The sequence below is a fragment of the Vanacampus margaritifer genome, chromosome 12 (genome assembly GCF_051991255.1).
Source record: "Vanacampus margaritifer isolate UIUO_Vmar chromosome 12, RoL_Vmar_1.0, whole genome shotgun sequence".
Classification (NCBI taxonomy): domain Eukaryota; kingdom Metazoa; phylum Chordata; class Actinopteri; order Syngnathiformes; family Syngnathidae; genus Vanacampus; species Vanacampus margaritifer.
The window spans coordinates 690,709-710,628 of NC_135443.1; the positions used below are offsets into that span (position 1 = coordinate 690,709).

A 19,920-nucleotide genomic window follows, 5' to 3' on the forward strand; every position below is an offset into this window, starting at 1 on the left:
CCGTGGCTCACATTTTACATGAGAAAACATCTCACCGCACGCCACCAAACAAAAAGTATGACTACTTGCCTAAAGTTATGCTCAACGTGGGCTCGTTGAAATGAAGACAAATCTGCTTGACTCGGAGGAAGCGCGCGAGTGACTACACAGGTTTGTTGCACCTTCTGCCGCCTAGTGGAAGAACTTGTCATTGTTCTGTCTGTCACTATAAGCGTCTAAAGTGCGCATTACGTTTGCGCATGCGTGAAAATCAAGTAAAAAAATAAAATAAACTTGCTACCAAACAAGGCCGTCATTTGAATGTCGAACTTGCAAGCATTGTTTGACAAAACGACAGGTGCACTTGGTGCCATTTTTTAACGGTCTTAATGGAGTTTATAGGCAAAAAAGCTGGAAAAGACGGAAGTGTTCGCTTGTAAACTTTCGTTCACGTCAATTTCCAGACCGAAAAGAAAGATCCTACCCGTCCGCCTCTTAATCGCGTCCTGCTTTTGTGTCCTCGATCCCGGTAAAGTGCACGTCAGCCATCTTGCAAAGTGACCAAAGTTTCAAAGCACTCAAAAGATGCACAGCCATTGATCCTAAACCCCAAAGTGATGTAACACCGCCACCTACTGGCATCTGTTAATCATGACACTTATGTGGAAGTAAAACAGTCTTCCATGCCTACCGTTGAAAACATACTAGAGCTGTCAAAATTGTTGTTTAACTGGTAACATAGTACAACATTACCATAAAAAAAAAAATCTTTTTACACATGCAAAGTACGAAATAAACAGCAATCACTGGTTAATAAACTATAATCAGGGGGGAAATGCTTTAATAATACACTTGATTGCAAAATTAAAATGGATCCGATTAGTCGATTAATCGATTCTATAAAAATGATCAAATATTTACGACAGTCGAAATTCCAGCTGACAAATAGAAACCTTGTCAGCTGCACCCCCCCCCCCCCAAAAAAAAAAAAGCAGGTGTACCTCCAGTGGACGATTCCAAAAGATCAATGATCACGTACACCTTCCCCTCAGGCTCCAAGTCCACCTGCCAACAAAGAGGAAGAAAAGAAACAAGATTAGAATAAAAAAGGAAAAGGCCAACAATTTGTTTCAAGGGAGGCGTCCGTGTCAGGTGCGCTAATTCCACACACGCACGCTACGTCTCTGAAAGCACATCAGAAGCTGGAAAATTGGCAGGTCAGCTTCACCCTCACATTTGGCTGAAACGTCTCCGAGAACTGCCGGAGGACTTGAAAAATTCTCAACAAAATGGAAATGAAAAGAAAAAATGAAAACCCTCCTATGGACCTCAAGAGCCACTGTCCTGCCTGATTTGCACGTCTCCCTCCTCCAACACAGATGACTCAAATCATCAGATCATCGGCAAGCTCCGAGAAAGATCAGCATCAGGTGTGTTGGTGGAGGGAGACCAGGCAGGTGAGTGAGCGGCTCCCGCGGATCAGGCTTCCCTAGCGCTCAACATGCACAAGAGAAGGAAGATGTCAACGTGCAGACACAAGACGGAAAACAGAGACGAAGTAACCAGGGTGAGAAAGTGGACTGCTTTTGGGAGGCTCCACCCACTCATTCTTTCTTTGGACTTGTCACGCAACAGATCAAGCCTTCGTTTGTTACCTCCGCCAAGCATAGACGTGCGAAAGACTGGTCTGGAAAGACATTCCCACGTACTCCGGAAGTCACGACATTTTCCGCAGGATCCAGATAAAGAAATGCTTTTTTTTTTTTTTTTAAGAATTGGGATTTTGTTCCCTCAATGTTGGATCCACTCAAACCTCTTTCATGCAAATCTGGCGCGTCACAGTAAGTTAGGCATCTGCTCATCCAGGGAAGGCGGGACAATTCAAAACTCTGGCAAGCCCACTGGTTGTTACAATGCAAGAAAAGACAAATCACAGCGAGTTTGATTTATTGACGTCACGGCGGCGATGAAAAGGTCAACATCCCAAACGCAACGCCTCCTCCCTTCCTGTGAACACGCTCAGACACGCAGGTGCACACACTTCCAAATATAGCGCCGGCTGAGGAAGGAAACACACACACACGACGACACACACATGGACGCACTACTTAACCCCGTGTCCGCCAAGTTTGTGATGTCACATTTGACCTCGGACCTTTTTGGGGGTCATTTTTATATCGCTTGCTTACAACGATAAATACTCTCGGGAAATAATTTCTTCTAATTCAGCATTTTTTCATGCTACCTTATACGTAAATATCTCTCCTTGCTTGGCATCTTCCTTTTTTTCCACAAAGTTATCGATGATTTCAAATTTCAGGTCACAAGAGTAAAAAGAATCAGAATATAAATGAAGTCAATTCATGGCGGTGCCAATGCAAATTGAAGTTGAAAATGTGAAATGTGTCAAAACTGTTATTCTTCACATTCAATTGAATGATGTGTCGATGTTTTTATTATAAGTAAAATATTCTTCAGTGTTACTTTTCTAATAAAAAGACATCACAAGCATTTTTTTCCAGGAGGCAGGAACGGATTCCTGGCATTTGGGTTCATTTCAATGGAGAAAGATGATTTGAGATGTTTGTGTTTTGAGTTACAAGCATGACCACGGAATGAATTCAACTCTTATCTGAAGGGTGGACGCTCGAGGCTGCACTTTGCGTTTTGGTGCTGGAGCGGCCTGTCAAGATTTGTTTTGCTCTCTGCCTTCCAGACTTGTTCCGGCGTGATAGATTCTGTGTTTATGTGTGTGCGTGTTTTTGTGTGTGTGTGTGTGTGTGTGTGTGCGTGTGTGTGCGGTGCGTTCTGGAGTGTGTCAGTGCCAACAGGCCGTGTGTCACAGGCACAAGGTTCTGCCTTGTTTTCACTCTGTTGTCCTCCTCGCTTCTTTCGGCCTCCTTTTCTTCTTTTCTTCTTTTTTTTTTCTGCTTCTGGCCTCACGTTTGACACCACGACAACAAGAATCTTCAATGAAATGTCATTTCTTGTGGTTCATTTGAAAGAGTGAAGAAAACTCGCAGGCAAAAGGTCCAAATAAATCTCAGCGATGACACGGCAACTGTGACATCAAGTATCCATCCAACTACGGGTCTATCCAGGAGAGGAACTTCTCATTTGGGCTCACTTAGGCCAATTCCTTTGTAGCATTTCATCCAAAATGGCGGATTTCCTGCTTCATTTCGGGACATGGCGGATTTTGTGTCACTTGGTGAAACCGATGGTTCATTTTGTTCAAACTTTCCAAGAATCGTCAAAACGATGATCAAACTTTGAAGTTTGTTGTCCTCCAACATCGGATCAAATCAAATCAAGCCGAACAATTTTGTGTCGCTCAACTGCCCAGGATACCTGCTTCCCATTGGGGCTTGATTCTAAAATGGCCGCCTTCCTGTTCACGCATGAGGCCTCGAGACTTTTGGTTTCACGTGACAGACAAGTTGGATGCATGACAGACATCATGTTACCGCTTACAAAAAAAAAACAACTGCGTTTTCAGTCATGCTGAGGTTAGTTGAAAATCAATCAATCAATCAATCAATCACAGTTATTCTAAGAGTGGCCTGAAAAGTAGAAAAAGTGAAGGGAAAAACATCCCAACTATTCCCCAAGCGAGTGGGAGATGATGAATGAGAAAAATGTGTGTGGGCATCGTCGACAAAACATGAACGCACTTACTATGCTCATCACATTGTGTTGTTGTTTGGAGCGTCTCCGCGGCAACCGAGATTTGCCAAATATTTGAGCGTGTACTCTGATGGATCTCTCTCATGCTTGCATATGTTTACGATGTACGACATTGGACTTGAGGATTTTTCTGAAAGTGGATCGGGCTCGAGTGTTTCCTCCATTTATCAACTTGAAACTGCTTTTGGGGGCTTCGTTTTAAAAACTGTTCTGTTCTAGTAGCAGATCGACATGAATGGATTCTGGAAATGTCCAAAACCAGCAGAAATGGCCAAAACGGCACATGTCCAGCAACCTTAAGTTCAAGTGTCTTGAAGGGCTGAAATTCAAAAATATTCACTAGCCGAGTTATTCGTATATTGCGTCAAGTCATCAAAATTCAGCCACGAGGCAAACTCAAATATTTCAAAATGGGATCTTGTACTTTCTTTCAATTACGCAACAATTGGACAAAATCTCTTGGAAACACAAAGCTAGAAATTGCCAAAATGATGGTAAAAGGGCTACTTAAAAAAAAAAAGCCAGACTTTCTGTGTCTTTTTCGTGGGTCTGCCCAGGATCGACACACTTAAAAAACGCAAAATTAGCTTTGGTAGCTTGACTTTTAAAAACGGCCACTGAGACAATTTACAGAACATTTGAAGCAATTTAAAGAAGTTCCGCAATCCTGCCAGTCAAATGATACAAGAGACGCTTTTCAAAACAAAAGTAAAGCCTCAGTCAACCAAAACTACCAAATAACATCCATTGAACGTGTGGCATTTCAAAAATCATTTGGAAAAAAAATCATCCGCGGATCCGTTTTGTTGGAAGCAAGCGACGGCGCCGGTTTGGGTCGACGTCGCATTTGCACATTCCTACGTGACAAAGACGGACGAAGCGCGAGAAACGTTGTGGGAAGGCCGCACCTTCTTTTCCCTTCTTTCTCTGGGAAGTCCACTGACAGTGAAAACAGGAAGTCCAGCCTGCAACATGCGGCCTTTATTTTTAGACGCAAACACACACGCACGTTACACACACGGAGGCCAGCCCCACTTCCACAAAGTCCGACCCCCCCCCCACAGGGAAACGGGGTCAACAGGAGGTCAAGTACGACTTTGAACAAGTAAAGCGTTTGAGTATCACGTGAAGACGCTTTCACCTCCATCAGCAAATAAGTCGAACCTCCACCAAATCATACGGAAAACACATATTGTGTATAGAGTGAGGAGGACAATGATGTTTTTCTATCGGCGGATATTATCAGGAGTGGCGGCCATTTTAGCTAAAGTAAGATAATCCCATGACTTTGAAAGAACAATCATGCGAGCATGATGAAATGATCACTTGTATAGAATATCATAATATGACGTCTTCATGAAACATATATTTCGGTATTTAAAGGTGTATTCAAGGATCTTTCGTTGCTACAATGACTTCTGGATCCCGTCAATCAATCTGCCGTAACCACGACGTGCGTGAGTGTTTGTAGCATGTTGCCGCCGAGCTTCGGATTCAGCCATTCATCCTTGTAGCTCCACAGCATACTTTGAAAAATGATTCCGTTTTTTAAATTAAAGGGGTGGGAAAGAAATTAAATTAGATCTATCGATGAATCAAAAAAGTAATCAACAGATGAATCGATTATTTAAAAAATGGTTAGTTGCAGCCCTAATTTTGTCCTTATCACACAGCAGTATGCAAACCATCTTTCATATGATCATGTCACGATACACGTAACGATAATGACATGGGTAATAATATCAAGGATGGAGAATTGATAAGGAATCCGATTGATAAGCACTGTTGAAAACAAGCGCGTTCTTATCAAACTCCATCCTGAAAATATGATGATGTTGACTGTTAATGACAAGTTACAGCACAGGACGGCCAATGAAACGCCGCACATTGGGAGGTCACGTGACAAACAAGGACGCCATTCAGCCCACGTGACCAGCTCACGCGCCTCTCGCCAAATAAACCCAAAGGAGAAAATGGAAAGCAGCCAAGTAGCTCTTACCCACTCCTCAAAGTGTTTGCTTCCGCCTTGCAGGAGGTCGTCGAAGCGAATGATGCAGTTGGCCACGAAGTCGTCGTAGCCGATGGGCGCGTCGTGGAAGACGGCCAGCTCGATGGCGCGCCCGTCGCGCACCTCCGCGCCGAAGTCGCCGTTCCACGCCGGGCTGTTGGTGCGCGGGCGCGTGCACGTCTGGCCCACGCGAGACTCGTCCACGTTGAGCGCCGCGTACGTGTCCAGCAGGAAGCCCTTGGAGCTCTTGGCCGAGGCGCCCACCGCGTGACGCAGGGACCACGCCGTGGGCTTCAGGTCCAGCGCCTCGCAGATCCGGATGCGCAGATGCCCGTTGAACACCACCATGGCCGGGGAGGAGGCGCCGCGAGGGGGGCAAAGTGCATCCGTAATCCCCTGAACGAAAAAACACACACAAAATGATCAACTCCCCACACGCGCAATGTTTGTGTGGGGTGGGAGGGGAGGGGAGGGGAGGGAAGGGGAGGGGAGGGGGCAGCTCCGGCGTGTCTGACAGCCGCAACAGAGGAGGGGCGGGGATCCACGCGGTAGGTCGCCTCCAGCCGCAGCTCGTCCACGGTTGTTGATTTTCCTCGTGGGCGACAGGAAACACGTCAGCTGTGCGGCGAAGTTCGTGCAGCCACCAGGGAGGTCCGTGGAGACAAGACGAGTGCTCACCTGCACGGTGCACACACCGGACACTTCATTAGGGACACGCCATCTAGAAAGCGTGCGACTGGAAGAAGAGAACGACACCTTGAGATACGGGATGACGCTTGTAACTCGAAACACTCCAATCGTCTTGAAATGAATGCAAATGACAAGCGAAAAACAATTCTCAATGTGTTTTTAAATAAATTCACAACTTTCCAATCGAAATAATTCAACCATGTTTGTACCATTTCTTGCTTCATTGGACATTGTGTTGCTCCTTCTGGTTTTCGCGCCTTGGCCACCGGGGGGCAGCATAACAAAGACATACTTTACATATACGCAGCAGATCCCTGCTAATAACGGGAGGTAGCCCCAATGCTCATGATTGGGGGGGTTGTAGGGCCCAAGACATACTTTGACACGTGTGATTTAATGCATGATGCTTTTCATACCATGAAGTGAAATTGGTTCACAGGTGCTGAATTCCAACACCATCGATTATGTTAGCATATAAATAGAAAACCCGTTCTCGTTTCTGCGACGAGTTGACTTTGTGATGTGCTGCCAGATGTTGTGGCATCGACACGAGCGTGACTCACCAAATGCCACATTGAAGAAGAAGCGCACGACCTTGACAAAAACACCCCAACACACAAACACGCTGCCTCCCCAGTCAGACATTCAGTGATGTCATCATTTCATTTTCGACACGCTCCTGCCTCGTGGAAATAAAAGAAGAAGAAATGCAGACGGAGGCCACGCGCGCACAATGTGGCCTTTGTGCACAAATGAGCTGATGTGATTTCTGATCACAAACACGAGCTTCTGTTCCGACAAAGACAAAATTACTTCATGAAAATCAGATGACATGTTTCACTCAGAAATATTGAGGTCTAATTCTTCATTCTAAACTCTGAATTTCAAATGTTGTTGACTTTGCACTACCGCCCCCTACTGGAAAAAAAAAAAGCATTGATGTACTGTACTGAAATCTTGACGTCAAACTCATGCAATTACGCAATTTCTAAAAGATGACGTCATTTTTGACAGTTCATTCTCCTTGAAATATATTCATACATTTTATGCCTCGAGCGTTACACATTTTGGTCTTCAGCGTTATGCCTACATTTTTAAATCCTTAATAACATTTAGAAAATGGAGGACTTCAAGCTTGGCTGTTTCAGCACATAAAAAACTGGTCAAGTCAAGTCGTCTTCATGGAATAATAATTTTAAAAATAAGTTAAATTATAACGATAAAAACAAGTGCCTTTATCCTAAGAGTATTTTCAGGCATTGTATTAAGACTCTGCTTTAAATTGTAAAGTGAAAAACAAAAACATGTTTTTTCTATATCGTGACTTAATTATTAGCTCCTCGTGATCTGACAGCTAAAAATGGAATATTGTCTGGTATCTTGTACTGACAGTCTTAGAACAGCAGAGGGCATCTTTTCCTAGCAGTTGATGTATATTTTCATCCACCAACAAGCCAAAGAACTTTGATTTCAATTAATTAAAGGTCACTTCATGTTTATTACTGTTACAATAAAAAGAAAGAATCAACATAAAATGAACTTAATTCTGCAGCGTTAGTATGAAAAATAGAGCAAAAAAAAAGAAGAAAAAAATCAATGTCATTTTATACATTGAACATTTGCTTTCACAATAGGATCTCCTTATCTCATAACAACCGAGTTCATCCAAGTCTGCTTTGAATACATGAACCCTAAGCAAGCAGGAAGTTGGGAGATTTTGCAGATTCGAATCTTGCCGTCGTGTCCCAAAACGGCACATTGGGGTGTGTTTTGCAGAAGATTCAAAGAAAACAGTCAGACAGCTCGGGTAGTTGAAGTTGAGCATCCGGTTGGTTCAAAAGTTCCTCAATGCTTCAATCGTCGCAAACGAAAGCGGCAAAGATGAAACGCTGGATTCAAAACTTTCATCACTTTGGAAGTGCTGTGATCGTCCAACTTTGATTTCAAATTACGCTTGATGTTTTATTTGTGTGATCACACAAACCTTGTCATTTGAATTGCAATTTATTTCAATTGACACCGTTACAAAGATATATCATGTATTTATTATGACATCAATATTGCTATTCAAAATGAGTAACTTTACCATAGCCTACATGTGACGACTGCATGAATCGCAACAAGCATTTGGAATCACATTTCCCTCGGAACCGATACAATCCATATCGGACGCCTGCGACTTCCTACCTTCCTCGAATGCAGCATTAGGCACCGTGATGTCATTTTCCAGCGACAGCAAGTGGCCAAATGGCCGCCCCCTGAAATGGATGAAAACAAGTGAATTTTGCTGCTTCATTCATATTCCACAAATACAATATTAATCACAACACTGTGTTTACTCAACTAAACTTTTTTTTTTTTTTTTTTAAAGCACTTTAAAAGAACCGTTTGCCGCATTAATTCTTTTGTTTACATCTATCAGCAGTGTAGGCCTATGCTATGCTTTTTTATTTGGCTAAATTTTGCTTTCATGTGTATGTCATGTTTCCTGAGCGGCTCCACACAATTCTTGTTTTGTGTGTGCGCTACTCGAGTCCGACTGACTTGCTAAGCTGGTTCCGCGTCCCTTTAATCAGCGTGGTCGCGCTGCTCGTGCGCGGGGCTTGTTGCCAGAAGTTTATCCCCCCCCCCCAGTCACAGAGCTGCTGAACGCCCGGCTCGGCTCGGCTCGGCTCGGCACAGCGGGGTCTCCTCCTGCCGCATCATCCCGGAAGACAGACACCGCCGCCGGCGAGAGGACAGCAGAGGAGAGGGAGGACTTCCGGCTAGCCAGCACCGGACCGGTCTACTTCCTGGACGACAGCATTAGCGGATGGAAACCAGCGTTTTGGAGGAGGACGCCATGTTTGCATCTTTCCCGCCTTGGAGCAGGTGAGGGCGGGGCCAGGTAAAGCGTGAGCGACGGACTGACTGCCAGCCCGCCGCCATGAAGCTCCTCCAGCTGCGCGTGCTCGTCGTCACCGTCACGGCGGCGCAGCTGGCTCTCCTCGCGGGAGCTTCCGCGTGGTGCGCCGGCGGCTGCCACGGCGGCAGGTGCGTCGATGGCACGTGCGTGTGCCACCACGGATGGGTGGGCGAGCAGTGCCAACACTGCCAGGGCAGGTTCAAGTAAGTTGCGAATATGAATTATTGACTTACATGCCAATTGGTCGAGGTTCACTGTTTTACAAAAATCAGCAATAAGTGGGGGGGAAAAAAGAGTCAACGTTAGCTGCAGAGTTTCTACGTACGTGACGTCATTGTCACCTGTTGGTGCCTGGCGCAGATCGTGTACATGACGCGTGTGTTTGTCACGACAACAAACATGACATTGTATCAACTGGGACAATAAGAACAAGAGCAGCACAGACGCAGACAAAGCCGTTTGGAGAAAGACAAACTGAGACGGTCAGTGGCGAGAAGACCTCCGCCAAGGCCAAAACAAGCACCAAATCATACACACTGCAGTCTATAGTGCAGTGAAAATAGTCTTGCCACTCCTGTTCAAATGGCATTCAAAATAATAATGCTGGTTATGGCCTACCTGAGACCAGGATGAATTGCTTGACAACTTGATAACGAAATGCCGACGCTGTTCAGGAAGAGCCCACTAGAACATCTGAACTTTCTTGGGTGGCAGATGTGTGCCGACTCCCATTCGATATGGGTTGGAGAAGGATTTTGATTGCTACAATTGGATTCAAATTTTCAAATAACGCAACAAATGTAACCGTTTTTATTCCGTCTCATTAGCCACATTTCTTGACCAACTTCAAACTCTTCAGCTCATTCCTAAACCCAAAACTTTTCACATTTTCAAAATACAAGCCGCAAAATAAAATTGTATTTGTATGCATTTGCCTTCTGGACTTACTTTAGTTTTTTCATGTGAGGAGAAATATTTTTTACAGGACCAGGCCACCTCGCCTTGAAGTCTTCACAAATGTGACTTTCCCGCTAAAAAAGAGTGAGCAGCTCTTTAACATTTCCATGGGGATTTTCTCCTCCTTGTACTCGCCGTCCGTCAATCTGGAAAGAAAGCGCTCACATTCAAACGAAGCGACTTCAAGTAGCGAATGTCGAAAGGTCAATGATGTTACCGGCTTTGAAAAGCGTTTGCCGCTGGCCACCGTTTGACCCGGGACAGATTATTTCCTTCCTGACCTCGTCTTTAAATCTCCCACTTAATCCCGCTGATAGACAAACAAAATAAAGCGCGTGCATTTGTGTAAATGGTCACACATGCGTGCAAAGATCTCCATCGGTGTGCGTTTCCTTTTGTGTGTTTTTGGCGTTCGTGCTTGTGGAAGGCAAGCAAGCCATCAAGGACGAAACGTGGCCGTTGTAGAGCGAACAGAGCGCTTGTCCATGCCATCCGTCGTCATCTGATGGTGTGTGTGCGTGATTAATCGTTGGTGCGGTTGACACAGCCCGGGAACCAAAGATGGCACCGCACTGTGGAACATTGCTGGGTTTCTATATCGACCGTGTGCGTGCGTGCCATCTGTCCAGTGTGAGGTAATCCTGTCACGATGATGATGATGAGGATGATGATGCATTGGTGGCGGTGCAACATGAATCATCATCGTTGTGTGATGTCATCCCGACACTTGATTTACTTTTACAAGGGCTGAGCGAGATGACCCGAACCCCTCGCAAAAAAAAAAAAAAATACAATTGAGCATGTTAAAGCCTTGTAAAGACAAAATGAACGTCTTGCAAATGTGGCACAGCCCAGAGAAGTGTGTTGCTAACAACTTTGCCACATTCCAATGAGCAACAAAATTGCCAAGTATAAAAAAAAAAAAAGAGTCTTCAAAATGGAGAAAAATCAAGCCGTTGTCCCGGCTCTCAAACGCGGTGCGCGTGTCCTCTGAATGCATTCAAACAACACCATTTGAAAAGTCTTATCTATGTTTTTGTTTTTCCAATTATTATAAAATGATGTTTCCCCCTCTAATGATTTCCAATGGGAATCAATTCTATACGTCTTCCCACACGCTAAAGTGGGCCGGCCCAGACCCGATCAATCGCTAACCAATAGCGTGGCTCCGCTCTGTTTTCATCATTTTTTTTGGTCTACAATGATGAAGAACATGTTTTTCATCATCATCATCAGCATGTCTTCTAATCTTGGATCAGAGCCGGTGATCAGATCATCAACGACGGCAAAAGTGTGTGTGTGTGTGTGTGTGTGTGTGTGTGTGTGTGTGTGTGTGTGTGTGTGTGTGTCCTGCTGTGCGGCAGTCTGCTCTCCTCACACTCTTAATCTTGTGCCGTGTTGCATCTTTTTTTTGTGTGTGTGTGTGCAAGGCCACACTTCTAGCATCCGCAGACGTGCATCCATCTCGTACCTGCATCCTCATCCATTGTTGCCACGACGCCGATTTTTGGATTTGGCCCCCGATTTGTAGGCGTGCTCGCACAATATGTTGCTTTAAACTTCACGTCACTTCCTGTGTGTAAAGCCTTTTCTTTTTGCAGCCGCGCAAAAAAAAGCCAAAGAAAAAGCCAAATGCTGGAGTTAGTCCGATGATGCTCACGTTCCCAACAGCTGTTTTGTGTCCTTGCGTTCCCTGATTTCTGCTACTCCACAAGATTGAAATGTTGCGCCTGAGATGACATTTTGGCAGGGTGACGTCGACGATGGCGTCCAATCGTCTGCTTCCAGCAAATCCATCTTGCGATGAAGAATTTTCCGCTGCTCACGACGCCTTCTTTCCCGTCTCCAGGTTAAGCGACCCGTCGGGTTCCCTCACCGACGGCCCCGCCAATTACAAGTACAAGACCAAGTGCACGTGGCTCATTGAGGGCTTGTAAGTAGCAGCAGTGACGTTGCGCAACAACAAAAACGGACGCATCCGTTTTTGTATACAGGAACTCCATTCATCACATCAAGATGCCTGAAATGTTTTTTTGTGTTTGTTACCTTGCTTTTATAAGTGCAAATGTCTCCCATTCATAAACAGTCGCACTTGAAGTCCTGTTTTCCAAAAGTTGTTGTTTTTGAAAATGCCTCGTGCGAAATTGCGACTAATCTGAAAGTGAGTTTCTTTTTTCTTTGTGTGTGCGCGTCTTGCAGTCCCAACGCAATTCTGCGTCTGCGCTTCAGCCACTTGGCCACCGAGTGCAGCTGGGATCACATGTACGTGTACGACGGCGACTCCGTCTACGCGCCACTCGTCGCCGCCTTCAGGTGAGTCCTGACCGGCCGCCAGCCACAACAACTTGGGAGGGGCCGCCATTTGTTCATTGAGGGGGAAATTGCACTCTACAGTGGCGTACGTAATTAAAACACAGTAAAGACATCATGAAATAGAAGAATGACACCACCAGGGGGCAGTATAATACACAAATAAGCATGCATAAGACCAGGCCATCGAAAGGAATCTTCTTCAAGGGGAGTCATTCTTCGCAGAGGATAAAGATGATTACATGGCCAATGGCCAGAAAACAGAACAGCCGCAACAACGGTAGGGGGCGCTACAGGACAAAATGGCTGCCCACTGAGATTGAAGAAAATGGATGGAAGCAATAATAATAAGAAAACTGCTTAACTGCATTCTAAATGTGGTCTTAAATTTTCATGCATCTTTTCGTTTGTAAACCAGCTAGCAATCCAAATTTGTGGTCTTTCTGTCAGCGGTTTGGTGGTTCCCGATTGGGGCGGCAACGAGACGGTGCCGGAGGTGGTCACCACGTCCGGCTACGCTCTGCTGCATTTCTTCAGCGACGCCGCGTACAACCTGACCGGCTTCACCGTCTCATACTCGTAAGCGCGCGCACACGCAAACGCAACACGTGAACACCATTCACTGCCGTCATTGGTTGATAGATGATTCAACGGCATTCAAGGAAATTTAATAGATTCATAAAAAAATGATGAATTGTATTAAATTGATGAATGATCAAAAATGAAAAAATGCATTCAATCAATACAAAAATGTCATGTAAAAATAAATAAATCACATTCTGTTGAATAAGTAAATAAATATAATGAATATGAATCAATGAATACATCAATAAATTAATATATCGATTTACAAATAAACTTATAATAAATTTATAAATAAATAAGCAAATTACAAGAAATATAATGGCGTAAAATATTTTCGTCATCGTTTAAACAAAGGCACATTATTGAATAAATAATCCTTACATTGTATAATAAAACGTAAAAATAAAAGAATATTTAATAAAAAAATGATTACGTAAGTAAAAATAAAATGAAAACAATAAAATTCCATTAAATATATAATTTTTAAACATTTAAATAAATGCACATTATTATTTAATAAAAATTGATTATCTAAATGAAATGTAAGATAAAAAAAAAGGGTTTTGTTAAAAACATCATTAAATAAGTGAAAATTCTGTTGAACAAAAATGCCATAAAATGAATATGCAATTAATTAATTATATAAATTCCAATAAATCTATGAAAATGCCATTAAATAAGCATAGATTTTTTTGAATCTCCATCCTTAGAGTAAATATACTTTAGCTAAAAAAAAAAAAAAAATGTTTTATATGTATATGTGCTTGTATGAGTTTGTGTTGGAAGAAGAAGCGGATGCTGACGTTTGCGTTTTGCGTGCGTGCCAGGGTGAACTCGTGTCCCAACAACTGCTCGTCGCACGGCCGCTGCGGCTCGGACCTTTTCTGCGAGTGCGACCACTCCTGGAAGGGCGACGCCTGCCGCGTGCCCTACTGCCGACATGGCTGCGGCAGCCCCGACCGAGGATATTGCGACCTGACCGGCGAGAAACTCTGCGTCTGCAAGGATGGCTGGCAAGGTCACCAAATCCTCATCATTAATCTGCGGGAGTGGGACAGTTGGAACTGGTTCCCACGCACATTTCCCACTATCGGGTTTCATATTTATGTGACAAATGACACTTATGGCAAAATGTTGACAAATTGCTGCTTCTGATATAAAAATAGTACGATACTGCCCTCTTCTGGACAACAACATAAATCGCAACAAAGGCTCTTCCCTCAAAATGCTAACATTGACCTTTTTTCCTCCCAAATTAAATCAAGTATGATTTTGTTTAATTTTTATTTTATTTGTGCGTGTGTGTTCAGGTCCTGACTGTTCTCTACCCGTCCCATCCGCGGAGGCCTTCTGGTCGCCGCCCAACGTCAAACCGTCATCGTCCTCGCCATCTCTGGGTCGGGCGTCCCACCAGGCTGTGGTGCACGCTGGGCTGATGTGGGTGGTGGGCGGCTACTCCTTCAACTACTCCAACTACCACACGGTCCTCAAGTAAGCTCAAATTGTCAGCTGCTCACCATTTGCAATTTTCAACCGCATTTTTCTTTGCTTGCCCTGCCTCAGGTACGACCTGGAGAGCAGCACGTGGGACGTGGTTCCCACAAGTGGGGGTCCTGACTTCAGATATGGACACTCGCTGGCGCTCTACCAGGTGAGAGGATTTCTTTGAAATTGGACATTTTATGTATCAAAAGCATTGTGAAGAAAAAAGTTGTGATTGTGGTGTCGCGTAGGATGACATGTACATGTTTGGCGGGAAGCTGGAGTCGGGTCCGGGCAACGTCACAGACGAGCTGTGGGTGTTTAACATCCCCCGACGCACCTGGTCGTGGAGGACGCCGGTCGCGCCCGCTCCCTACGGCCTGGAGGGCCACACGGCCCACGTGGTGCACCTGGCGGCGGGCCAGCCGGTCATGCTGGTCTTCTTCGGATACTCGCCCGTCTACGGCTTTGCCAGCAAAGTTCTGGAGTACAACTTCGGTGAGTAGACGGTCGTCACACCAGTCGGTAGAAATTGACGACTCCTGTAAGGAAATCGTAATCGCCCTAGGAAGAAGACTCAGTTACCTGTAATAACTCCAGAAAATAGACGGTGACAGCACCAGTAAGTAGACAGTGACAATCTCAGTTCATAGATATTGAAGATACAAGAAGCAGCAGTTAGACAGTGACGAGCAGAGGTGGCAAATCCAAGTCCAGAAAGTAAAAACCCTGCCACAGTTTGTCTTTAGCCCCAGGTGCTAGCTAGCTAGCTCCCTAGCTAGCTCTCATGGTGCTCGTTTACCTGCTAGGGAGCTAGCTAGCATTAGGGGCTAAAGCCAAACTGTGGCAGGGTTTTTATTCCCAGGCGCTATCTAGCTAGCTCCCTAGCTAGCTCCCATGGTGCACGTTTACCTGCTAGGGAGCTAGCTAGCTAGCTAGCATCAGGGGCTAAAGCCAAACGGTGGCAGGGTTTTTATTTTCTAAAACTGGATTTGCCACCTCTGGTGACGATATCAATAAGCAGACAAGTGGCGCTGCTAGCAAGGAGACTCAAACGACACCAATAAGTTGACGTTCGTAAATACAGCGTGAAAACATCAGTAAGTAGATGATCACATCAGTGGGTTGGCAAAATTTGTAATCGCACTGTGACCACATCGATAAGTAGAACGTCACAATGTTAGTATGTAGACTAATAATATAGTAAGTCCATTTGCACAACATCAATGTGACTCCAGAAAGTAAACTGTCGTAGCTGGCTAAAAAAAATCATCTCGTCTATAAATCTATATCGTCCTGTGTTTTTTCTTGTTTAAGACAAATAGTCTTCAAAAGTATTTTCGGGGACGACTGCCGCCAGAAGGGCTTCTGAGGAAGGCGGCAGTCGTCGCCGAAACTAGTCAAGGTAAAGCACAACCATTTTTTTTTTGTCTTAAAAACAAACAAACTAAGGTAAACTGAGGTAACATTCGTAATCAGACAGTGACCACATCAGTCAAAACAATTCCAGTTCGTAGACTGTCTTTATCAGTAAATTATTTATTTACTTTTAGCCTTTGAACATTAAGAACTTTACATTCTATAAATGTTTATTTTGTTTTGTTTATCATTGCTAATTACTAACAATAAGAGACAATAAAAGCCAGTAAAACATTTCATGAATATTGATGTTTTTGCACATACGTTTTGATTGTGTGTTGCCAGTTTAGCCAGTAGAGGGCAGCGTTGGCTTGCGCAAAGTCAGCTGGCGCGCACACGCACACGCATACACACGGAAAATTGGTCATTAGGCTGCTAGAAGACAAGATGAATGAGTGGTCCTCCCTGTCATATTTTTTCTTCTTCTCATCTGGCTGACCCACAGTCGGTCACACCCCCCCCCTCCCCCCATGCAGCTCGTGACCCCTTCCTTCATCCTCATCCTCCAGTCGACGTCAATTAGTTGCCTGAGCGAAGTAGGCAGCGTTGACCTTCTTTTTTTCTTCCCCGTCGTCGCTTCTCGTACCTGCGCTGAGTCATCGCTTTATCCTTCTTTTAATTGTCATCTCTTAAATTCTCTTCAGGTTTAGGGTTCGGACATTTTGCAGCTATCTAGCTGCAAGCTTTTTTTAAAAGCGAAATATTTACTGTATTTGAACTTCATCCGTAGGAATATTGAGGATTGCAAAACACAGCAAAAGTCCAATGGGAAAATGTACATTTTAAAAGCTACTTCCTTGTCACGTTGTGAAAAAAAGAGCGAGCGCATTGCATCGTACTTTGCGCCATTGCGCACCATCGCGTGGCCAATTTGGCTGCGAAAAGCCAACGAAAAAGCGCTTTGGTTTTCTTCAGCAGGAGTAGGAACGTCAAGACGGCACAACTCCATCAGGAAAAGGCACATTTTAAGAGCTGCTTCCGCTTCCTTGCAGCTTGAATTGATTTGAACATTTTTGTCACACAAACAAAGTGAGCAGGAAGTGTTCCATTTTGTGCGTTTGTAGGGTCCAACTCGTGGCGTGCCGTGTCCACCGGCGGCGCGGCGGTGCAAGGCGGTCACGGCCACAGCAGCGCGTACCATCATGCCAGCGGCGCCGTCTTTGTGCACGGCGGCTACAAGGCGCTGGCAAACGGCAAGCACGGCCTGGTGGACCACATGTACCGCTACCGCGTCACGACCGCAACGTGGTGAGCGTCGCCTCCGCAAGCACGTTGACCCGTCATTTTGATTTGCTGTAAAACAAATGACAAAATGATTGGGAATGTTTGATATTTGTCAATATTTTTTTACATGCATGTATTCTTTATCCTCTGTGAAGAACGACTAATGTTACTGCCACTCTGAGGACTGGGAGCTGCCCCCATGTGCATTTTACACTCGTGTCACTGTTAGACTGCCCCCAGGTGGCCGCACTAGAAGGAGCAGCACACTGTCCATTGAATTGTAGCACAAAATGGCAAAAACGGTTGAATTCTACTGTATTTATTTATGTCACTAATGACTGTTTTTATTTTCTAGCATGCTACTTTATAAGCCATTTTTTTGTTTGGGGGTTTATTTAGGAGTGTGGAATGCAAATCCATTCATTTCAATGGCAAAATAGGATTTGATTTACGAGCAAAGGTCGCGGAACAAATTATTACTCAAAGCTGAAGTTTCATTTCCATTTTTGTTTTGTTTTGACCTTCACACACAAAAAAGTCATAATTTAACATGCAAATAAAATAGTTATTTTTAAAGTACTTATTTAAATTTTGCATTTTATTTTGCAAAGGCAAAAGATGATGATAATGAACAATAGTTACTCAAAATGTGATTTGGCCTGTTATAAAAAAAATAATAATAGAAATTATGAATACATAAAAATAAAACACCAATATTATGTTTGTTATATGTAATGAATATATATTTTTTATATTTAATTTGATTTACTGCAAATAAAAAAATATATGTGTATATATATATACAGTATATATAAATAAATTATTTGCAAATAATAATTTGTAGTTTTTAAAACAACACATTGACAAGGTTGATTAATGATTTAAAAAAATGTGCTAAATGAGAGGGCCTGACCTCTGTGACATACGCACACACACACACGCACACACACACACACACACGGGTATGAATTTCCTGTATGGAAAGTTGGAGTCAGGTGTCTCCGTGCATGGTTGGAATTCCCTGACCGGCGTTTGTTTTCCACATTGGGACAGCTTTTCTAAATGGACAAAGTGGGAGGTCACAATATTCTCCATTGCCGAGTGTTTTTGTTGTTGTTGTTGTGAATTGGTTGCAGTAAATTCCATTGTAAAAAAAAAAAACGGACTTTGAGAGCTTCTTGCTTTTCACGTCGCGGAAAGAAGAGCGAGTACGTCGTTTCTTACTTTGCGTTTTTCCGCATCTTCGTGCTGCCTGTTTGCGGCGACAAAGCCAAAGAAAAACACAATATTTAATTTGAGCTCTTTCAGTGGATTGAGCATCGTCAACATCGACTTCTTTGCTCTCTCGTGGAACCAAAACTTGCCACATCGTGACATTTTCATTTTGTGAATTTCTTTATTTTTGCTGTCGTTTGAGCTGCAAAAACAGCAAAACGCGTGCACCAAAATCTATTGACGCTCGTGCGATATCTTGCGCTTTGATTCAATGCTCTTGTTCCTAAAAATGAATAGAATAACAATAATAATCACGAAAAATGATGTCCTTCCAATTTTGAAGGGCCTGAACGAGCCCTTAAGCACTTTTTTGCTGACGCGTCGGGTCTGGTGGAAGCTCACATTTGTCTCTGTTAATGAAGACCACGCAGCTGGCGTCCCACCAACAGCCAGCGGGTCACGGAGCCCACCGCGACCCCCGACCGGGTTCATCTTGAGAGTGTGTGGCCATGAAAGCGTGCGTGTGTGTTGCTAAAGAACAGTTGTCACGGGGTCCGGGAGGGCGGGGGGGTTGACGGATGACCGAGCGACCGAGCGAGCGAGCGACCACCACGGGAGGAAACGCATCCAGACACACGCTATTAGTAACATGGACACACACACACACTTACGTCAACTCTCTTGTGTGTGTGTGCGTGTGTGTAGGTTGATCCTGCGTGAAAGCGGCCTGGCGAGGTCGCTGCACTCGGCCGTGATGCTGAGCGGGACCCTGCTGGTGTTTGGCGGAAACACGCACAACGACACGACGCTCAGCAATGGCGCCAAATGCTTCTCCGCCGACTTCCGGGCCTACGATATAGGTACGTGCACCTGCGCACGCACGCACGCACAGAGTGGCGACGCACGTTTCATCATCGACGCGCAGAACGAAGAAAGGAAGCGACAGTGTTGCTACTTGAATAAGAAAAAACAGCTCCATCTGGTGGACAGAAATAAAAAAGATATATTTCATGGCAAGTTGCTCGTTGAAACGAATGTGTGCCAAATCGTACCAAATATTTTCACACACGTGCACGTGATACAAACTACGATGTTTTCCACGCAAGCTAACTCACTATGTTCACTTTCACACAGACACGGCACCACCGGGTTAGGAAATAAGATGAGACCATCATAATAGTTGCATGATAGCGACAGTTGACTTTCTTGGCCTTCTGTTATGTTGTGGGCCAAAATGAGCCGCTTGCAAGTTCAAGAACAAATGTTAGCTTTTCACTATCAAACTTGGCACGAATAGATCATGAAAACGAAAGCAAACAGTTCATGTCGACATATTTGCAAGGAAAACCCGTTACAAGTCTTTCAGTTGTGGCACAAGAGATGTGGATTTTATTCATCCGTACCTTTCACGCAGAGAACTTGCCACGACTGCAACACCGCATCTTGGAATGTGAAAATG

General features: G+C 44.4%; 2 protein-coding genes across 9 annotated transcripts in view; one reads left to right on the forward strand and one right to left on the reverse strand.

Annotated features, from left to right (window-relative positions):
• Positions 1–10,709, reverse strand: part of LOC144061124 (protein kinase C epsilon type-like) — a 28,002-nt gene extending 17,293 nt beyond the window's left edge. The window contains exons 1-5 of one of the 3 annotated variants that reach the window (XM_077581254.1): positions 10,444–10,709; positions 10,218–10,372; positions 8,552–8,622; positions 5,666–6,352; positions 981–1,044 (exon numbers count right to left, since the gene is read on the reverse strand). In XM_077581254.1, coding sequence (XP_077437380.1) covers positions 981–1,044; positions 5,666–6,022 — 421 coding nt within the window. In that variant the 5' untranslated portion in view covers positions 6,023–6,352; positions 8,552–8,622; positions 10,218–10,372; positions 10,444–10,709. Of the gene's footprint in view, positions 1–980; positions 1,045–5,665; positions 6,353–8,551; positions 8,623–8,908; positions 9,317–10,217; positions 10,404–10,443 lie in introns of those variants that run through there. The other 2 variants (XM_077581255.1, XM_077581256.1) reach the window with 2 other exon arrangements.
• atrnl1a (attractin-like 1a) overlaps positions 8,657–19,920 on the forward strand; it is a 90,422-nt gene continuing 79,158 nt past the window's right edge. Inside the window, exons 1-10 of one of the 6 annotated variants that reach the window (XM_077581251.1) lie at positions 8,657–9,472; positions 12,076–12,159; positions 12,426–12,539; positions 12,987–13,115; positions 13,949–14,139; positions 14,432–14,612; positions 14,685–14,772; positions 14,855–15,101; positions 17,087–17,270; positions 19,167–19,321. In XM_077581251.1, the coding sequence (XP_077437377.1) occupies positions 9,291–9,472; positions 12,076–12,159; positions 12,426–12,539; positions 12,987–13,115; positions 13,949–14,139; positions 14,432–14,612; positions 14,685–14,772; positions 14,855–15,101; positions 17,087–17,270; positions 19,167–19,321 (1,555 nt within the window). In that variant the 5' untranslated portion in view covers positions 8,657–9,290. The remainder of the gene's footprint in view (positions 9,473–12,075; positions 12,160–12,425; positions 12,540–12,986; positions 13,116–13,948; positions 14,140–14,431; positions 14,613–14,684; positions 14,773–14,854; positions 15,102–17,086; positions 17,271–19,166; positions 19,322–19,920) is intronic. The other 5 variants (XM_077581249.1, XM_077581248.1, XM_077581252.1 and 2 more) reach the window with 5 other exon arrangements.